Below are 17,566 nucleotides of genomic sequence, written 5' to 3' on the forward strand. Positions count from 1 at the left end.
AAGCAGATGAACAGCGGGATATTCATTCGCCAAATGAAATATTGCAAGGAACTACTGAGAAAGTTTGAGATGGATAAGTGCAAAGAAGCAACAACACATAGGGCATTATCATGCTATCTCGACAAGGATGATAAAGGTAAAGCTATAGAGGTAACAAAATATTGAGGAATAATTGGTTAATTGCTTTATCTAACTACTAGTCGCACCGATATCATGTTTAGTGTATGTATGTGCGCGAGATATCAAGCTTCACCTAAGGAATCTCACTTTAGTGCTGTAAAACGTATTCTGAAGTATCTTAAAGGAACATTGTCTATGGGATTATGGTATCCTAGGGATGCCTCTTTGTCCTTGATAGAATATTCCGACTCTGACTTCACGGGACGTAAGTTGGACCGAAAAAGTACTAGTGGAACTTGTCATCTATTGGGCAGCTCCTTAGTATATTGGCATAGTAAGAAGCAAGCATGTGTTGCTTTGTCTACCGCTGAAACGAAGTATATTGTAGCGTGTGTTGCGCTTGAATATTATGGATGAAGCATCAACTATTAGACTTTGGTTTATAACTTGTAAAAATACTGATAAAATGCGATAACATTATTGTCATAAATCTATCAAAGAATCTCATTCTTCATTCTAGAACTAAACATATTGAGATTAGGCATCACTTTTTAAGAGATCATGTTCAACAAGGTGATTGTGTTCTTGAATTTGTTGAAACCTCGAAGCAATTGGAAGATATTTTCACCAAGCCCGTTCCACGGGATACATTCTTTGTATTACGGAGAGAAATTGACATACTTGATGAAAAATATCTTAACTAATTTGCTTTTGGGTGTTATATTCTTTTCTTGATCTTTAAAATATGCTTATGTGTAATATATGTTGAATGCATGTTTCCTATGCTTAACTTGGTCTCATAATTGTTTTTATGCTTCTTTAGTGTGTCATATACCTTTTAGGTTAGTGTCTTAGGCATAATATCTTTGCATACTCTAGAAATCTCTAAAATGCACTAAAATCTGTATTAGCTCTGTCAATAATCGATTGTTCTGTTTTTTGATCGATTAATTTGAGTTCCAGTAGCCTAAAAATTAATTTTCTTATGGATTTAATCGATTAACAAGTTTCTTAACCGATTGTCTAGGCTATAATTTTTGAAAATTTGAAAATTATAAATGGATTAATCAATTAACCACTACTATTAATCAATTAACGGTAGTAGTATATCAGAATCATGTGCTATTTCTGGGTCATTTCAACCAAGAACCCTAAATCGTATAATTTTCCCCTTTCTGAATCTTTTCTAAAATTTAGAATTCCAAACCTATTCAATATCAAATATGAATCTTATTACATAATCTCATCTTCCTACAATCCCCAATTTATGCTAAATCTGAAACCATAACCTTTTCCCCAAATTTTTGGAAACCCTAAACTTAGAAAATCGATTATTCAATCAATTAATCATCAAAATACCTGAGAAACATGAGTGAACCACGTACAGGGAGAGTGAAACCCACTTTCTAAACATCCTCGATGTATAGAAAAAGGCTCCTCTTTCGCTCAAGGTGGAAGAAAGGACCGTGATGATCTCTACTACTCTCTGATATTCCAAGAAGCTCTTCTAGCCAAATTCTAAGGACGAAAATAGACATACATTCAATATGTGGATGTAGTGTGGCTAGTCAAACAAGGATTTAAGTTCCCACATGGATTGGAAACCAAAGGAGCAAACAAGTTTCTAGAATTAAGAGGTAAAATTTATTCATTGCTCGTTAGGGAATTCTATAGTAACTTTAGGTATAAGGATGGGATTTATGCATCTACGGTTATGGGAAAGATGATAGTTTTGGATGAGGATTTATTACTGGATGTTGGAGGACTATCCAATGATGGATCCATGCTAGGAGATTGCAACAATGAGTTATGGGACTCATTTGATGCTATTGAAATGTATAAGTTGTACTTAAGAGGACCTCAATTGTATGTACAAGGAGAATTGACCAAAGCTGGATCATTATCCATTAAAAATTGACTCTTGCATTATTTGATTGCATATATTTAGTTCAAAAAAACACCAACTACACTCAACTGCAATCAGCGATCTTAAGCTAATGTTTGCCATAAGGGAAGGTATTGCGGTGAATTGGCCTTATGAAATCTTAAAGGTCATGAATGGAATAGGTTATTATTCATCAAGGTTACTTACCTATGGGATTTTCATCTCCCGTGTCATTGATTACTATGAAATCGACACGTCAGATGTGGATACAATAACTACAAATTCCCGAGAGAACCTTGTTGGTGACAATCTTATTCACAAGATGGGTATATACAAGTTTAGAAATGTATGGAAATATCAAGAGGATCATAATGCCAATGTGAATAAAGACTTACCTGATGAAGACTTTGCTGCAAATCCTAGTGAGCAAAACCCTAAGCAACCACAAACCGAGGAAAATGTTATGCCTCTAGAACCATTTTTTGGGCTTGCACACTTGGATGTTATGGAACAGCGCCTAAATGCACTAATTGATAACCATTTTTAGTCTTTGTGAGACTCTATGGCAGCTGAGTTCCGACAACAGCAAGAAAGGTTAACCATGGACTTACATCACATCATCTTCATTGTGCACACCACACATGGCTACTCATCACCACCACCACCACCTCAGGAATAGCCTACACATGAGTTTCTAGAGTCTAGGGTGTGTGTATGTTTTAAGATTGTATTTTGTTGTTGGTTGTAATATGTTTCGAACATCTTATGTACTTGATGAACTTGCTTTGTAATTTCTCGTACTTATGTTGTTAACTTTGGTTAGATATGAATTATTGCATGATCTTTTGCCTATATCGATCTTGTGTATTCATTTTAAATTGAATGGTTAATATGTGCTTTATGTGCTTTATCTTATATATAATTAATCATTTTGTGTTATATTTCCTAATTACACAAATAGATATATCTCGCAATTCATTTTTGTCATAATCTGATTTTATTCTGAATAATCAATTAACTTCATGCAATAGTCAATTAATGATATAAAGTGTGAACATGTTTAATTTTTTTTAGACAGCTTAATCAATTATCATTGATTACTTAATCGATTAAGACTAGTAAAAATTTGAAAATAATTCCTTGCTTTTGGCTATTATTATCATATAATATCATAACTGTTGATCATGCCAAAAGGGGAGAAAGTGTTATTTGAGCTATTTTACATGTTGTATTGAGCTTCCACAGATAATCTTGAAGTGCTACCCTTGTATCACATCTTAATTGAATTGAGGGGGATAACAATGTGAGGGGGATTAGTGCATTCTGATTCAACCATTGCAAACACGTTTTGTCCAGCATCAAGCCAATCAAACAAGAATTGTTTTAGAGTTTGTCATCATAAAAAAAAAGGAAGATTGAAATGGAAAATAGTCAAAGGATGTCAACATGATTGACCTACTTAGTTTTGATGAGGACAATGAGTTAAATGAAAGCTTGAAGATATGGACATCATAAAAAACAATATGCCAAAGACTCAAAGGTCAACATCGTAGACTTAGGACTATTTTATTATTCTGGAAGTCCTAAGATGTTTGCCTAGTGTTGAGTCTAGGTTAGGTAAATCCTAGATAGAAGTCTCACAAAAGTCTAAAATCAAATGCATATAGGTTGAGGCATTACATCTAAGTATAACTATATGATAAGTAAGATTCATGTATTTGCCTTAGGCATACATGGTTTTTGTGCATAAAAGAATCATTTATTTCAAAATCATGTGTTGTATGTTCTTTCATCATATAAAATGTTTGTCATGCATTAGGAAAATCATTTTCATATATATATTAATCGATTAACATAATTGATAATCGATTATATCTTATTGAAATTCGTTAATCAATTAAAATGAGTTACAATAGCTAACCTCCCAGGACTTCTGGCATATTAATCGATTAATAATCGATTAAGCTTTAACTGAAAAACTGTTTTTCATTAGCACATTATCGATTAAGTAAGTTCATAATCGATTCAAATCAATTAAAATTAGTTTGATAGAAAAGCTGTTATTTTAACTCATGTTCATAATTCATAAAATTTAATTTTTACATTGAGAGAAAAAGAAAACTCAAGATTCTCATAGCTAAATTTTCAAAGCATTTTGCTTATCTTTGAAAATTTTCTTGCATAGTTTTCTAAGAGAGAAAGGAGAGAAATACTTTTCATAGTGCCATCATATTTTCATTCATTTCAAAAATCTTGCATAAACATAACAATTAGTTTAAGATTGTTGTGAGATTTTCTTAGAGGGTTGTAGAGTCAAATTCAGAGTTTTGTTCGCGCATTAAGTGTGCAAATAACTCAGCTTATTTTGTGAATCACAAGGATTGTTCTCGTGGTGTATTAGCATCATCACATTAGAGAATTGGTTATCTTCACAGAGCAAGAAGTCTTAGATCGAGCGATACTTCGACTGGGGCCAGATTCACGAACAATGTTGTATCCTACTAGGCGTTTAGATTGGTCAAACCTAGCGTGTCGGCTCAACGGGTTCAAGAATGGAGTATCTTGCTAGGTGTATTGGAAGAGTACTTGTAATCAAACATCTATTTCCAATAGTGAAGAAAAATCTCTCAAGATTAGAAGGGGAGGCCTGGATGTAGTTTGTAAGTGGATCCGTAAACGAACCAGGATAAAAATCCTTGAGCACTTTTTATTTTCGTATCTCTTTTATGATTCTGTCTTTATTGATCTCTGTGTTAATTGCATTTTGTAATTTGAGCTAAATGTTACTAATCATAGTATAATCAAGAATAAATTTAGGGCAATACAGACTAGTAATCATCACTGTTTCATTGCGAGAAAATTTATTTTCCAAAGATATCAAGATTCAGCATAATCAATTAAAGTTGAACATAATCGATTAATACAGTTGTGCATAATCGATTAACTCTGATACTAATCAATTAACTGCAACAGTTATCTATTCTGCACATAAATCTGAAAAACGTGACTAGTTATCCACTACATCTATTCACCCTCTCTCTAAGTGTGTTTTACCTTATTGGTACCCAACACAAGTCAGGTATTGTCGAATCTCGAGAAAAAAATTAAAAGATAATAAAGATAGCAAGTCAGGGTGCTGCTTGACCTCCAGAATAGAAATTCAAAGACAACCAGGATGATAATGATAACCTAACATGTTATTTGATAATGTTGATGGATGTGGCATGTGGGAAATGATTGATTTAACCTGGAAAGACTTTTATTATCTACCCATCATGACTTTGAGAACCAAAGAACGTCATTAACATACCATAACCGTTCCAAAGAGTTTATAAATGTACGCTTTGACTAGTGCTCATCATGTATGAATGTGGAGATGCATTATTAATGAAATGAAATGTAAAAAAAGGACTATCCTTGCATAGGGTCGTGTATGAACCACTAATAAGTGTTGATTATGATTATTTTTTGAATTTGGAGGTCTTGTCATCATCAAGCTCACTCTCGAGCACCTCTAAGCGCTCGAAGTAAGAATCTGCTGAATAACTTGGCCCATACTAACAAAGCTCTTTAAGCTATATTATTTGTGATTTAAGACTCATCATCAAGATCGACCTTTCCTTTTTCCAAAACTGGATGGATGACCAAATTTCCTACTACCTTAATTTTTAATATCAATTATTGAAAATGATAATGTGAATGGAAGTATATAAGAACATGATTTTGATGAAGACAAAACTTAAAGACTTTGGATAAGGACAAATCAACTACAACAATATGAAGACTCATATTCAAGCTTCAAGAAAGGATCATCAAGGCTAGAGTACTTTTTTTTATTTTTAGGTCCTAAGATGCTTTGAATGGGTAGAGTCTAAGTTGTGTGAAACTTATGATAAATGTCACATAATTAGAATATGAACATGATGCATATGAGATTTTCATACAAAACATGATTTAGGTGCATTTAGCATACATACATGATTTTGGTACAATAATACTTTTATCATTTTCAAAATCATGCACCATGCATTAATCATTCATGTTAAAGGTTCATGGAAAATTAAATAAGTCTATTCAGAAAACCATTAATATGTTAAAGTTAAAGTTAATTGATTAAATCTTTGCAAATGGGAAACTCGTTAATCGATTAAGGACATGGTTAATCGATTAAGTTATTTTTTGTTTCGGAATCTTGGACATTTTAAAGAAACGTTAATCGATTAAGTGGTTATTTAATCGATTATCCCCAACAGAAAACAACTTGAAACTAAATGGTATTTCACCATCCTTCCCTATAGGCAAAACAAACAAGAATACACAAGTGTTACAGAAACTTGATGCAAGTTTGATAAACGAATTTTCAAGGGTGATTATCTGAAAAGAGTGATAGAAACTTTCATGTAAAAAGTGAGAGTTTTGTGAATCTTTGAAAGAGTTTCATTTTCAATCATTGAGTGCTTTCAAAGATTTTCCTTTTGTGAATCATAATCATTCATATTTGCCTATGAGATTGCGAGATTCATCAAAGGATAGGTTTGTTCTGAATGTTAGTGTATGATTAGCACATCAAAGATGCAATGAACTTTGTCACGTTTTATTGGTCGCTTTATATATTTGTCTCTTTGGGGTGTGAAGTATCACCTTGGAGGAAGAGATAAAATTAGGAGAAATCATATGTTGTGGTCAAGGTCCAAGAAGAAGTCTATTTGGGTATACTTGGTTAGAAGTGGTTTGGAACCATTAGAAGCTAGACCCAAAAGAGTTCATGGTGGAAGAAGTGTTTTGTATAAACATTTGATTTCTTATTAGTAAATCAAATCACCCAATATCAGAATAGGAGGACTAGATGTAGGTTGTAGTGGATTAGCAATCGAACCATGATAAATTGATTGTGTTATCTTCTCTCTTTTCCTACTCATTTACTTACACGCAATTATTATATTTCTGTTTTATTTTATTACATTCATATGTAGATCATTGCATAAGTGAATCTACTCTATTAATCACTTTCATTAATTTTTTTAAGTGCATATTAGATCAGATTAATCATTACTTTCTTGTTGCATCAAGAACCAAAAGATTTTCAAGAAATCCAGCTAATTAATCGATTAAGCTTTCTATTAATCGATTAACTCAAGGTTTATGTTAATTGATTAAGCAACTATTTAATCGATTAAAATCAATAGATTTTGAGATTATATTTTGTATTCGAATTGATTTTAATTATTACTTGAACCACTTGTTCACCCCCTCTAGGTGAAGTTGTAGCTTAACCAACAATTAAGACATTTGTGTTTTCATGGGCCAATACAGTATCGTTAAAACAATTCACACATGCATATGGGATGTGATTTGAAATTTATGAGACAAATGAATTGACATATGGTATTCTAATTGATTTTAATTGTTACTTGAACCACATGTTCACCCCTCTAGGTGAAATTATAGCATAACCAACAATTAAGACATTTGTGTTTTCATGGACCAATACAGTATCATTAAAACAATTCACATGTGCATATGGGATGTGATTTGAAATTTATGAGAGAAATGAATTGACATGTACGAACACCTTTTAGATTTGAAAGAGATTCTTTCCTAATATATGGTTCTTTTTTAGGTCTCTTAAAGCACACTTGTGTTGCCTTAACTTTGGCGTAAGATTCATATTGTGGCTTTAATGTATATGTAAATACATCAGTGCATATTTTATATCAAATCCTAAATTCAAAAGGGGGTTTCAATTTATATTTGTTACAATTTCAAAGAGTTTGGGTTAAATGTGGTTTATTTGTTGTTTTGAGTAGATTTAATAAAAGTGACTCAAAAGTTGATAAAAACATATTTTTGATAAACATGAATATTGAGAAGATATTGTTGCATGATCAAGGATCAATACCAATAAGAGAAGAATTCATATTCTATTTAATTTGATAGATATTATGACGGTTAAAAATGAAATTTAATATCCAATGATAAAGTATATGAGTTTAATCATTTTCGCGAACCTGAATTGTAAATAGGGTTGTTCACTGATCCCAAGATATGAATAACACACATATTGGCTCGATTTAATTGATTTACATTATGAATTCTGACCAATCGATCTAAAATTTATATGTAGTTTCGGTCCAATTTGGTTCAATTTTTAATAATAAAATAACAAGTCTTAACACACTAACAAAATGTCAAGTTTACATACAAAAACATGTCCATTTTATAATACTAAGTTTAATACAATTTCAAAGTGTCAAATTTACACAAAATAATTAATAAGTTTACTCCAAGACTCCTAGTACCAAGTGTAATACATACAAACATTTAATTGGATATTAATAATATTCATTTGAAATAAAAATAAAAAGGACAATAAAAGGAAAATAAAACATCGGGAAAAGAACATCTAACACACCAAACTAGACTGATTGGTTCTCTGAAAACCAATCCAACATGATCCAAAAAATTTGATTTTTTTTATGGGGTTTTCGCTTTCCTTATTGGACTAGTCTAAATCTGAAAACCCATAATTTTAAGGAGATTGATAGCCATAATTTCTTTAGTTTTAATTAAATAAAAGTACTGCTACACGAGACCCAATTGAAGAAGATATTAATTGATATGATTTGCAACAACTAAAGTGGCAAGAAATGTACCAGATGCAAAGTAATATTCCCTCACGTGGTGAAAAACTCTTGGCATTGATTTGCCGATAAATATTTAATTTAAAGAAGAAATGACCTATAAGGAGTTGTTGAACAGATAAGGAGTCTCATATTTCGAAGGAACACACGATAATACAATTACAAGGATTGTATGTTTATATTAATATGAAATTTTGGACTTCAAATTATAAGATTGGATTCATATTTCTCATCACCTATAAATAGAGGGTGCCACAAAGAAGGAAGACACAATTCATAGCAACACAATTTTAGTGAGCAAAATACAAGTTACACATACAATTAGACTATAGGACATATGTACTTTCTCATTTACTCTTCAATAAAAATATCTTTATATTTATTTATTATCATGGATGAGTAGTTCCATTGTTTCAAGAGAAAGGGTTATGCTCTTTGACCATGATTGGTTATTTTTTCCACTTTTCCTTGTGAGTGTTGCATTTTGGATATTAGAAAGAAAACTCTTGTGATTGTACTGGTCATATAAGCACACATTTTAGGTAGTTTGGGGAACAACCGACAGGTGAACTTGAATACCCGAACTATAATACCAAACTTGAGCCCTAATTCATGAGAGTAGTCTTAGAATTCTCGAGAGCATCATTGGGCAACAACGGAGAGATTGACAGGAGGCTAAGTAAGGATTTGCTTCAATCATGTACCATGAGAGTAACTGCAGACTTCAAGTGAATACATATTTTATTGTTCGAGAGAATACTACTATTATTTGGTTGTCTACCTTTGTTACTTAAATTTCATTGAAGGAAATCGTAAACATTAATATATTAATGTTGCTTCATAACCTTTATCCTGGAAACTCTTCTTTGATATAGTTTTAATTCTAAATATTGTTCACTATTTTACTCTTTTATTTTATACTATTTTATGTAAAATTAAAAGCATAATTAATTAATGGAATCAATTGAGTAACTAGTCCATGTGTGATTGAACATTTTATTATTGGACAATAAAATCGTACACTTTCGATATTATGTGCATTAGATTCTTAGTGGGTTTGGAATAGAGCAATGCATNTGTCATTGGGATATCTTCATTAGATTTTGGGAAATAATAAATAAACCTTGTATTATTAGAATGATTGATCTAAGAGTTCACACAATACAAATTTGTTTTTATCATCCTTCATTTTATTTTAAAACATGAATGCAGAGTGAAAATTGGTTGTGATCATTGAAAAAAATATAATTATTCAACAAAAGTTTTTTTTCATATGTATTTTTTTATTTCTAATGGAAAGTCATCTCGAGCATAGTATTTCTTTACATCATTAGAGTTTACAGAAAGGTGGAGGTCATCTCCATCCATGTTGGTAAGAATGAGAGCACCTCATGTGAAAGTTTTCTTCGCCATAAGAGGCGACCCTTCATAGTTTAGGGTCCACTTTTGTCTATAGTCTTTCTAAATGACGTCATGATTAACACCAAATCACCTCCATGAAAATGATGAGGGTGAACCTTTTTGGCATGACCCCCCTAAGTATCCTTTGGTAAAATTTTCCATGACATATAGTTGCTAGTATCTTTCCCTTAACTAAATTTAACTCATCACATTAGGTGGGGAATCATTATGTTTTCTCCTCAGTTTCTAGGTTTACTAATTCAATGGGTTCTTTATCATGTTCAATTTCTTTAAATTCTTTCTCAATAAACCTCATTAACTTAGGTTGTGATTCTCACTCATGGTCATTATCTTCCTTCTCAACTTGATTAATTAAATTATCAAAATTTTACAAACAATTAAAACTAATGTCATTATTTAAGGAATCATTGTCACATCTACATTATAGATGATGATATTATATATTTTTTATTACTGATGAGTCATACAATCTGGATCATCTATAATTTCATTTTGAATTACAAATTTGGTGTTTTATTTTTTTAGTCAAATAAAATTTGACTATCATTTTTCATTTACATTTGTTGTGGGCCATTGAGATACACCAAGATAGTCAAGATTATGCATGACATCAATTAACATTAAGCAGAGAAAATCATAAAATCACCTAAACAAGGCCCAAATCAAAACTCTTTGAGTCGATAACACTCGAGCCCAACCCACGAGATCAGATATCACCCTTAACCTAATCCCACAATATATAAGGTTAAGAATTGCCGTCAAGGTGGGCGTATTCTCTTGTCACCCTACATACTTATAATTGATAAGGTTGTCTGAATTCTTCAATTAAAGATATGCCGCTATCGCCAAATGGTGAAAGTAGGAATTCCACCTGCATATGATTTGGTAGTTCCACCTTAGAGAAAGTCGACAAAGATATTTAGTGTTTATTTTACTCCAACTCTTTACGGTACAAGATCTGCTCTGACTCAAATATAGATTATATTTTATTTTCTATTTAATTATGTTCCCTTTCAGATCTTGCATACTTGATTGATTGTGATTTATTATTTGGATTAAATTAATATCCCTTCATGTTAGATTGTTAAATATTTTCACAAGTTTTATTTTTTTCTTCACATTTTGAAGCTCATGTTTTTTGTTTCTGAATTTTTTGATAAAAATATATAATTTGTCCATCTAACCTGAACTATTCTATTTGAATTTGGTTGACTTGGTTTGAGCTATTTTTTTTTTCTTTTCACTTTGCCATATATCTTACATAATCTCAAATTATATCATTTTTATTAGACTTGTGAATTGATTTAATAATCTTAAAATATATATTTTTGTGTACCAATTATGATTAAGAAGCCGGATTATCTTAAAACAATCAAATGCTTCATTTTTATTTTTGTCCAATGGAAGAGTCGTAAAAAACCTTAAAAGGGAAAGATAAAGTGTGTAAGCATGATACTAAATGATGCACACGTACACAAAAGAAAAATAGATACTTTTAAGAAGAAAGAGAAAAAAATTTATCTATTTTGTTTCATTATGAGGTGATCATCACATTTCCTACTTTATGTCTAAAAATAATTATAAAGCTTCATTTAATTAAAAAAATTATAAAAACAAAAATTAATATTTTAATATTATTTTGTAAAATTTGATTGATTAGATAACTTATTTAACTGTATAGTTGGTTATAAACATAACATTTTTGTACCTTTTTTTTAATCCTAGAACCATAAGGGCCACTAAAAATTCTTTTCTATTTTTTATTCACTCACACTAAAAGTTCTATCTTTTATTCATATTTAGTTGTACAGATGTTATGCAGAAAATGTTATATTCCAACAAGTATACCAAAATGAGTTGATTTAGAGGACTTTAGGTTCCAACCCAAATGTAGAATGCGAATCTTTTCTTAAAATTACCACTTTTCTTCTCTACTTTTTTGGTTTTTCTACTCTTAAAAAACAATTTCAGCTGGTTTAGTTCAATATCGTGCATTTCACAGCACTGTGTATTCGAATTGTTCTTTAGTATATATGACTACTTTTACATAAAATATCATTGTTTTTTTATACCAAGTGCCAATTTTCATTGAACTTCATTTCTCAACAAGTTTGCATGTTACTAAGATTCTTGTTTTGATTTCAACAGCAGCAACAGCAACAGCCAACAACAATGGATAATTACGCAAGGAACTTTTTCTTTGGAAGTTCTTCTTCAACAGCCACACAACCCCAACAACCTAACACCATGAACATGAACCAAAGGAACCACCCACCCTATCTTCACCCACAACCAAATCCTCAAACCCCAAGTGGTGCATCTCACTTTCCTAGTCACTTACCAAATCCTCAAACCCCAAGTGGTGCATCTCGCTTTCCTAGTTACTTACCAAATCCTCAAACCCCGAGTGGTGCATCTCGCTTCCCTAGTTACTTACCAAATCCTCAAACCCCAAGTGGTGCATCTCATTTCCCTAGTCACTTTCAGTTGCTTCTTGCACAAACTCAGTATGCACATGCACTTGCTCAAGCACAGATCCAAGCCCGATTGCAGCCTCAGTCACAAGCTCATGCCAGATTGCAACCTCGGTCACAAGCTCATGCCAGATTGCAACCTCGGTCACAAGCTCATGTCACATTGCAACCTCAGCCTTCAAATCCTCTCTTACAATCTCAACCTCACCCTTTTGTTGCCAACTTGCATAACAACATAAATACTAATGTTGCAAATGTTGCTAATACTATGGCTGCATCCGGAAATGCGAATCGGGTGAATCTAAGGCCTATTCGACCAAAAAAGAAGGAGTTATCACAGAAACAAATGCTTAAAAAGGTTGCTACACTTCTACCTGAGTCTCCTTTGTATACCCAGTTGCTTGATTTTGAGAATCAGGTGGATGCTGAATTGGACCGATATAAATTTGAATTGCAAGAGGCTTTCAAAAGGCCTTCTTATGTTCAGAAAACTCTCCGTGTTTATGTCTTCAATACCTTCTCAAATCAGAATATACATGCTAACAGAAATGGTGAGGAAGCTTCTTGGTCACTCAAGATAGTTGGAAGGATATTGGAAGATAATAAGGATATTTTTGAAGCTGGAACTTCTTCACAAGCATCAAAAAGTCCTTCATGCCCAAAATTCTCCTCATTTTTCAAGAAAATTACTATATACTTGGACGAGAACCTTTATTCTGATGATCATGTTATTATATGGGACAATGCTCGCTCACCAATTGAACAAGATGGTCTTGAGGTGAAGAGAAAAGGTGACAAAGAATTCACTGCAAGGATCAAAATGGAATTGAAGAATGTACCTGAGAAGTTTATGCTTTCACCACAACTATCTAAGCTTTTAGGGTATCAGCTTGAAACTCGTCCAAGAATAATAGCAGCCCTTTGGCTCTATATCAATTCTAGGAAGCTAGAAATCTCAAATGACCCTTTCTCCTTCATTTGTGACCCTTCTCTCCAAATGGTTTTTGGGGCAAATAAGATGGAATTTCAAGAAGCTATTAAGAAGTTACCACAACATTTGTCACTCCCTCAACCTATTAGTTTGGAGCATGAAATCAAGCTTTCTGGAAATCCTACTTCTGAAACTGAGTGTTATGATATACAAGTTTTTGCGCATCCTCCGTTGGACAATGATATTTCTTCAATCTTGGCAGGTCGTGAGAGTCAAAAGCAGATTGAGTTTTATGATGATATAATTAGCTCTTACATTAAGAAGGTCCATGAACATCAAAGAAGAAGGGCATTCTTTCATAGCTTTAGTAACTCTCCTGAAGATTTTATCAATGCTTCCATCGCTTCTCAGAGTAAGGATATGAAACTTGTTGCTGGAGATGCTAGTGACAGTGCTGAAAATAAACAACGTTCTAAATTCTTCAATCAACCATGGTAAGTATTATGGTTGTGATTTATCTTTGCTATTTTTTTTGTTTAGAAATATGCATGCATAATACATATCTTATTTGTGTATGAACCTAATGTTAGTATTTATTTCCTAACATTAAGAATTGAAGACATGAGGTAGAGTGATAACTCTATTACCATAGGCTTCTCGAATGGAATGACAATCTCCCTTTATGTGATTCCTTTGTTCATGATATATAGGATTTATTGCAATTTGTATGGCACCCATATTGTCATCATGTAATGGAGTTGGTTGTGATTGTGCAAACCAATCTCCAAAAGAAGACCACACTACTAAACAATTTCATAGCAAGTTCCACATATGGCGCAATATTCTCCTTGAGGGAATGACTTAGAGACTCAATCTTGTTTCTTGAATTTCCATGGAATTGGAGCATTTCCTATAAACATACAATGTATGCTTGGAGTTTGGGCGATGAACCAGTAGTAAAAAACAGCTACGAGTAGGGATGCCAAGGAGATATCGAATAATGTGGTTTTCAATGGAAAGATAGAAAAATCGAGGATTTTCTCTAAGTTTGCTTACTCGTGGAGAACGAAAGAGTCATTGGGCCGAGTTATGGTTAGGAAGATAAGACTATCGATCAACTTACGATATAAAGTTAGGTTTTGTAGAATTTAACATTCATCTCGTCTATATTTTACATTAACTTCCTCGGGGTGTCATCAGTAGTTGCTTTAGTGAGACCAACTAACTGAATTACACATTCAATATATTTATGATGAGTCACAAAGATACCTTTATGTTGATACTTAACTTCTAACCCCAAGAAGTAAGTAAACTAGCTAAGTTATTTCATGTTAGAAGTAATCTGCAACAATTTCTTGACCATGGAGATAACCTTTTAATCAGAACTAGATACCACAATGTCGTCCACTTAAACAAGTAGCACTACAATTACTTTGGAAATCCTTTGTAGGAAAAGGTTTATTGGATTTGTGTGAAGAAAAATCCAAGCTATACTTTTGATGCATGTTTAAATAGCACGTACGGATACGTGTGTCGGATATGATACGTATCTGATACGTTAACATACATTTTTTCTAAAATATAGGATATGATACGTTCATGTATACACGTATAAAATAATAAAAAACACATAAAATATGATAAAATTATAAGTGTAAATCAAAATATCTAAAGTAAAATAAGTTGTGGATCGGAGAGTACCGACTAATGGAGGATCAATGTGGTGTGACAGTATGTTGGTATGAGTCTTTGTGGTCTTTAAATAAGTTAGTGTTTATTGAAAATGAATTTATCTTATCATATTTTATTGAAAACGAATATATATCCTATATTTTATTGAAAATGAATCTATATAACCTATATTTTATTGAAAATGAATCTATATATTCTATATTTTATTGAAGACGAATCTCATACGTCTCTTGATATATATTTATTTTATTTTAATTTTTTAATTTTTGGATACTCTACGGATACATATCCTTCGTGAATCTGAGCGTATCCGTGTCGGATACGTGTCGGACACTGACACGCGAGGATATTTGACGAATCTGTGCTTCATAGTTTAAATCCATATAAAAGTTTGTAAATAATATTAAGTTATTGGGTAGGCATACCTATAGGAAGTTTGATGTAAACTTGCTCCTCATAGTCAAGGTAGATTCTTGCTTATTTCCAAGAACAACCAGCCTATCCTTGTAATGGTCTATAGGTTCATTAGAGCAAAAGTTTATATTGAATATGAATTTGTTACCAAGAGGTTTAACAGACTTGAGTAATGGACCAATATCTAATGTATGCTTTTGTTTTAGTACTTGAAGTTCTATTACAATCACTTGTTGTGAACATGCATGTTGCATTGCTTGTTTATAGGACGAAGGAATAGGAACATGTCTAAAGTTTCTGTCAAACATAAAGGGGCTGAAAAAGTATACTTTGTTGTGGGTTGACCAATGCAAGTACCGTGTCAATTGGAAAATAAGGGAATTTGTATGTGTTGTTGTATGGTTGCTTTAGTAAGAAGCCGATGCTCTTCACAAAGTAGATCATAGAGGCATGCATCCATGGAGGGTATTGCAGCTCTATTATTAATAAGAGTGGATCGAATACCTTCAAAATCACGTCGCAATTTCATAAGTAATTGATCTAGTTTAGTAGTTTCAAGAACTATTTGCACTCAAGTAAGACCTTCAGTTGACAAATTTTCATAGATAATGTTAATGTATTCAGCCCCCAAAGATACATGAATGAGAATAAAAGTTAGAAGTCAAGAGACTCTCTTGTTGAAAAATGGCTAAGACAATATGACAAGAATATATGTGAACATATATATCTTATATATTTTATAAAATTACAAAGTTTAATTAGGTGAAATTCTTCATGTGCATATGCTGCTCTCCAATAAAAAAAAGCTGATGACATGCTATATTTCTATTATTGAATAGCATTATAAGCATCCAGAAAATTTTAACTGAATTTTGTTTTTTTTTTTTTTTTGCGTGAAAATGATTGTTAATTGATTTGTGTTCATGTTGTAATATTTTCAGGGTTATGGATGCGTCCATCCGATACTTGAACCGCAAAAATGCTGGAAATGATGCACCTGGAGGCTCCTAAGAAAAGGTTATAAAAGTGGCATCCCTTTTCAAAATTTAAAATAAATAAAAAAACAATATAAAACTGTACCTGCTCTATGTGCTTCTTATGTTTTATAATCTTCTCTAGATATAGTGTTCCAATCCTCATACAAAAAATAGAAGCAATGAACCGATGAACGAAAAAAGAATTCTAGTAAAAAAATTTCGAGTTTGTAGAAATCATGGAGGTGAGGATACCCTTCGAAATATGTTTATCAGGATTTTATATATTATACATCTTTAACTAGTATATAAAATAGTAAATGATGTTTAACTAAGTTTGGAATATCATTTGTGTAAATTAGAATCCCTCCTTGATATGATTTCTTCTTCATATGGATAGATATAGGATTTATGCAGCAATTTTAGAAATTAAATAGCCATATGAAATGTTGTGCATAACGTAAGAAAATTGTATTGAACCAAGAAAATTGGTTTTCCCTTGCTCATTTTCGAGTTCCTCAATCATTTTTGTACCTGTTGTTGTTTCGCCTATGCTTATATATGTTGAAAGTAGCCAAGATTAGTGAGTGTGAATAGTAAAATTGACACTCCTCTTTTTATTCAGTAATGATGTGTGGAATTTTTAAAAATTAAAATAGAGATTAAACCAATGACACTCTTATGCCATGGTTTGATTAATTTATTCTAACTGTCATTTAACCCTATAATATTAGGCCCGGAGAAATAACTACTTCAATTGATTAGTTTGGTCATATTTTTAAAATATTACACGTAATTCATGAATAGATGGAAAACTAATCTAAAGTGAGTTTGGTTATAAAGTGAGAAAATGGAAGAATATCCACACTTAAATTATTTATTGGGTTGATATTTCAATACACTTAAATTAATCAAGTGTGTATAACTTTAATTTCCCACTGTATACCAAATTTACTTTTGAGGAGTTTTATCCATCTTCATAAATTATTGAAATATTTTATAATTCTTTAAAA

General features: G+C 32.0%; 1 protein-coding gene across 2 annotated transcripts; it reads left to right on the plus strand.

Moving 5' to 3' along the window:
- Nucleotides 1-10,848: 10,848 nt before the first annotated feature.
- On the plus strand, nucleotides 10,849-17,226 carry LOC109336889 (SWI/SNF complex component SNF12 homolog). 2 transcript variants are annotated; one of them, XM_019573714.1, is made up of 3 exons: nucleotides 10,849-11,017; nucleotides 12,217-13,967; nucleotides 16,521-17,226. In XM_019573714.1, the coding sequence occupies exons 2-3, from the start codon at nucleotides 12,241-12,243 to the stop codon at nucleotides 16,588-16,590; spliced, it is 1,797 nt and encodes a 598-aa protein (XP_019429259.1). In that variant the 5' UTR covers nucleotides 10,849-11,017; nucleotides 12,217-12,240; the 3' UTR covers nucleotides 16,591-17,226. The 2 variants fall into 2 exon arrangements, with proteins under 2 accessions (XP_019429259.1, XP_019429260.1); XM_019573715.1 differs by having other exon boundaries at nucleotides 12,220-13,967.
- Nucleotides 17,227-17,566: the final 340 nt, after the last annotated feature.

This window comes from Lupinus angustifolius, unplaced genomic scaffold (genome assembly GCF_001865875.1).
Source record: "Lupinus angustifolius cultivar Tanjil unplaced genomic scaffold, LupAngTanjil_v1.0 Scaffold_1_283, whole genome shotgun sequence".
Taxonomy (NCBI): Eukaryota; Viridiplantae; Streptophyta; class Magnoliopsida; order Fabales; family Fabaceae; genus Lupinus; species Lupinus angustifolius.

Excerpts from the sequence above, each read along its gene's own strand:
- LOC109336889 (XM_019573714.1), top strand. The coding sequence starts at position 12,241 with ATGGATAATTACGCAAGGAACTTTTTCTTTGGAAGTTCTTCTTCAACA. Across the intron at positions 13,968-16,520 it reads AAATTCTTCAATCAACCATG|GGTTATGGATGCGTCCATCC; the intron begins GTAAGTATTATG and ends TAATATTTTCAG.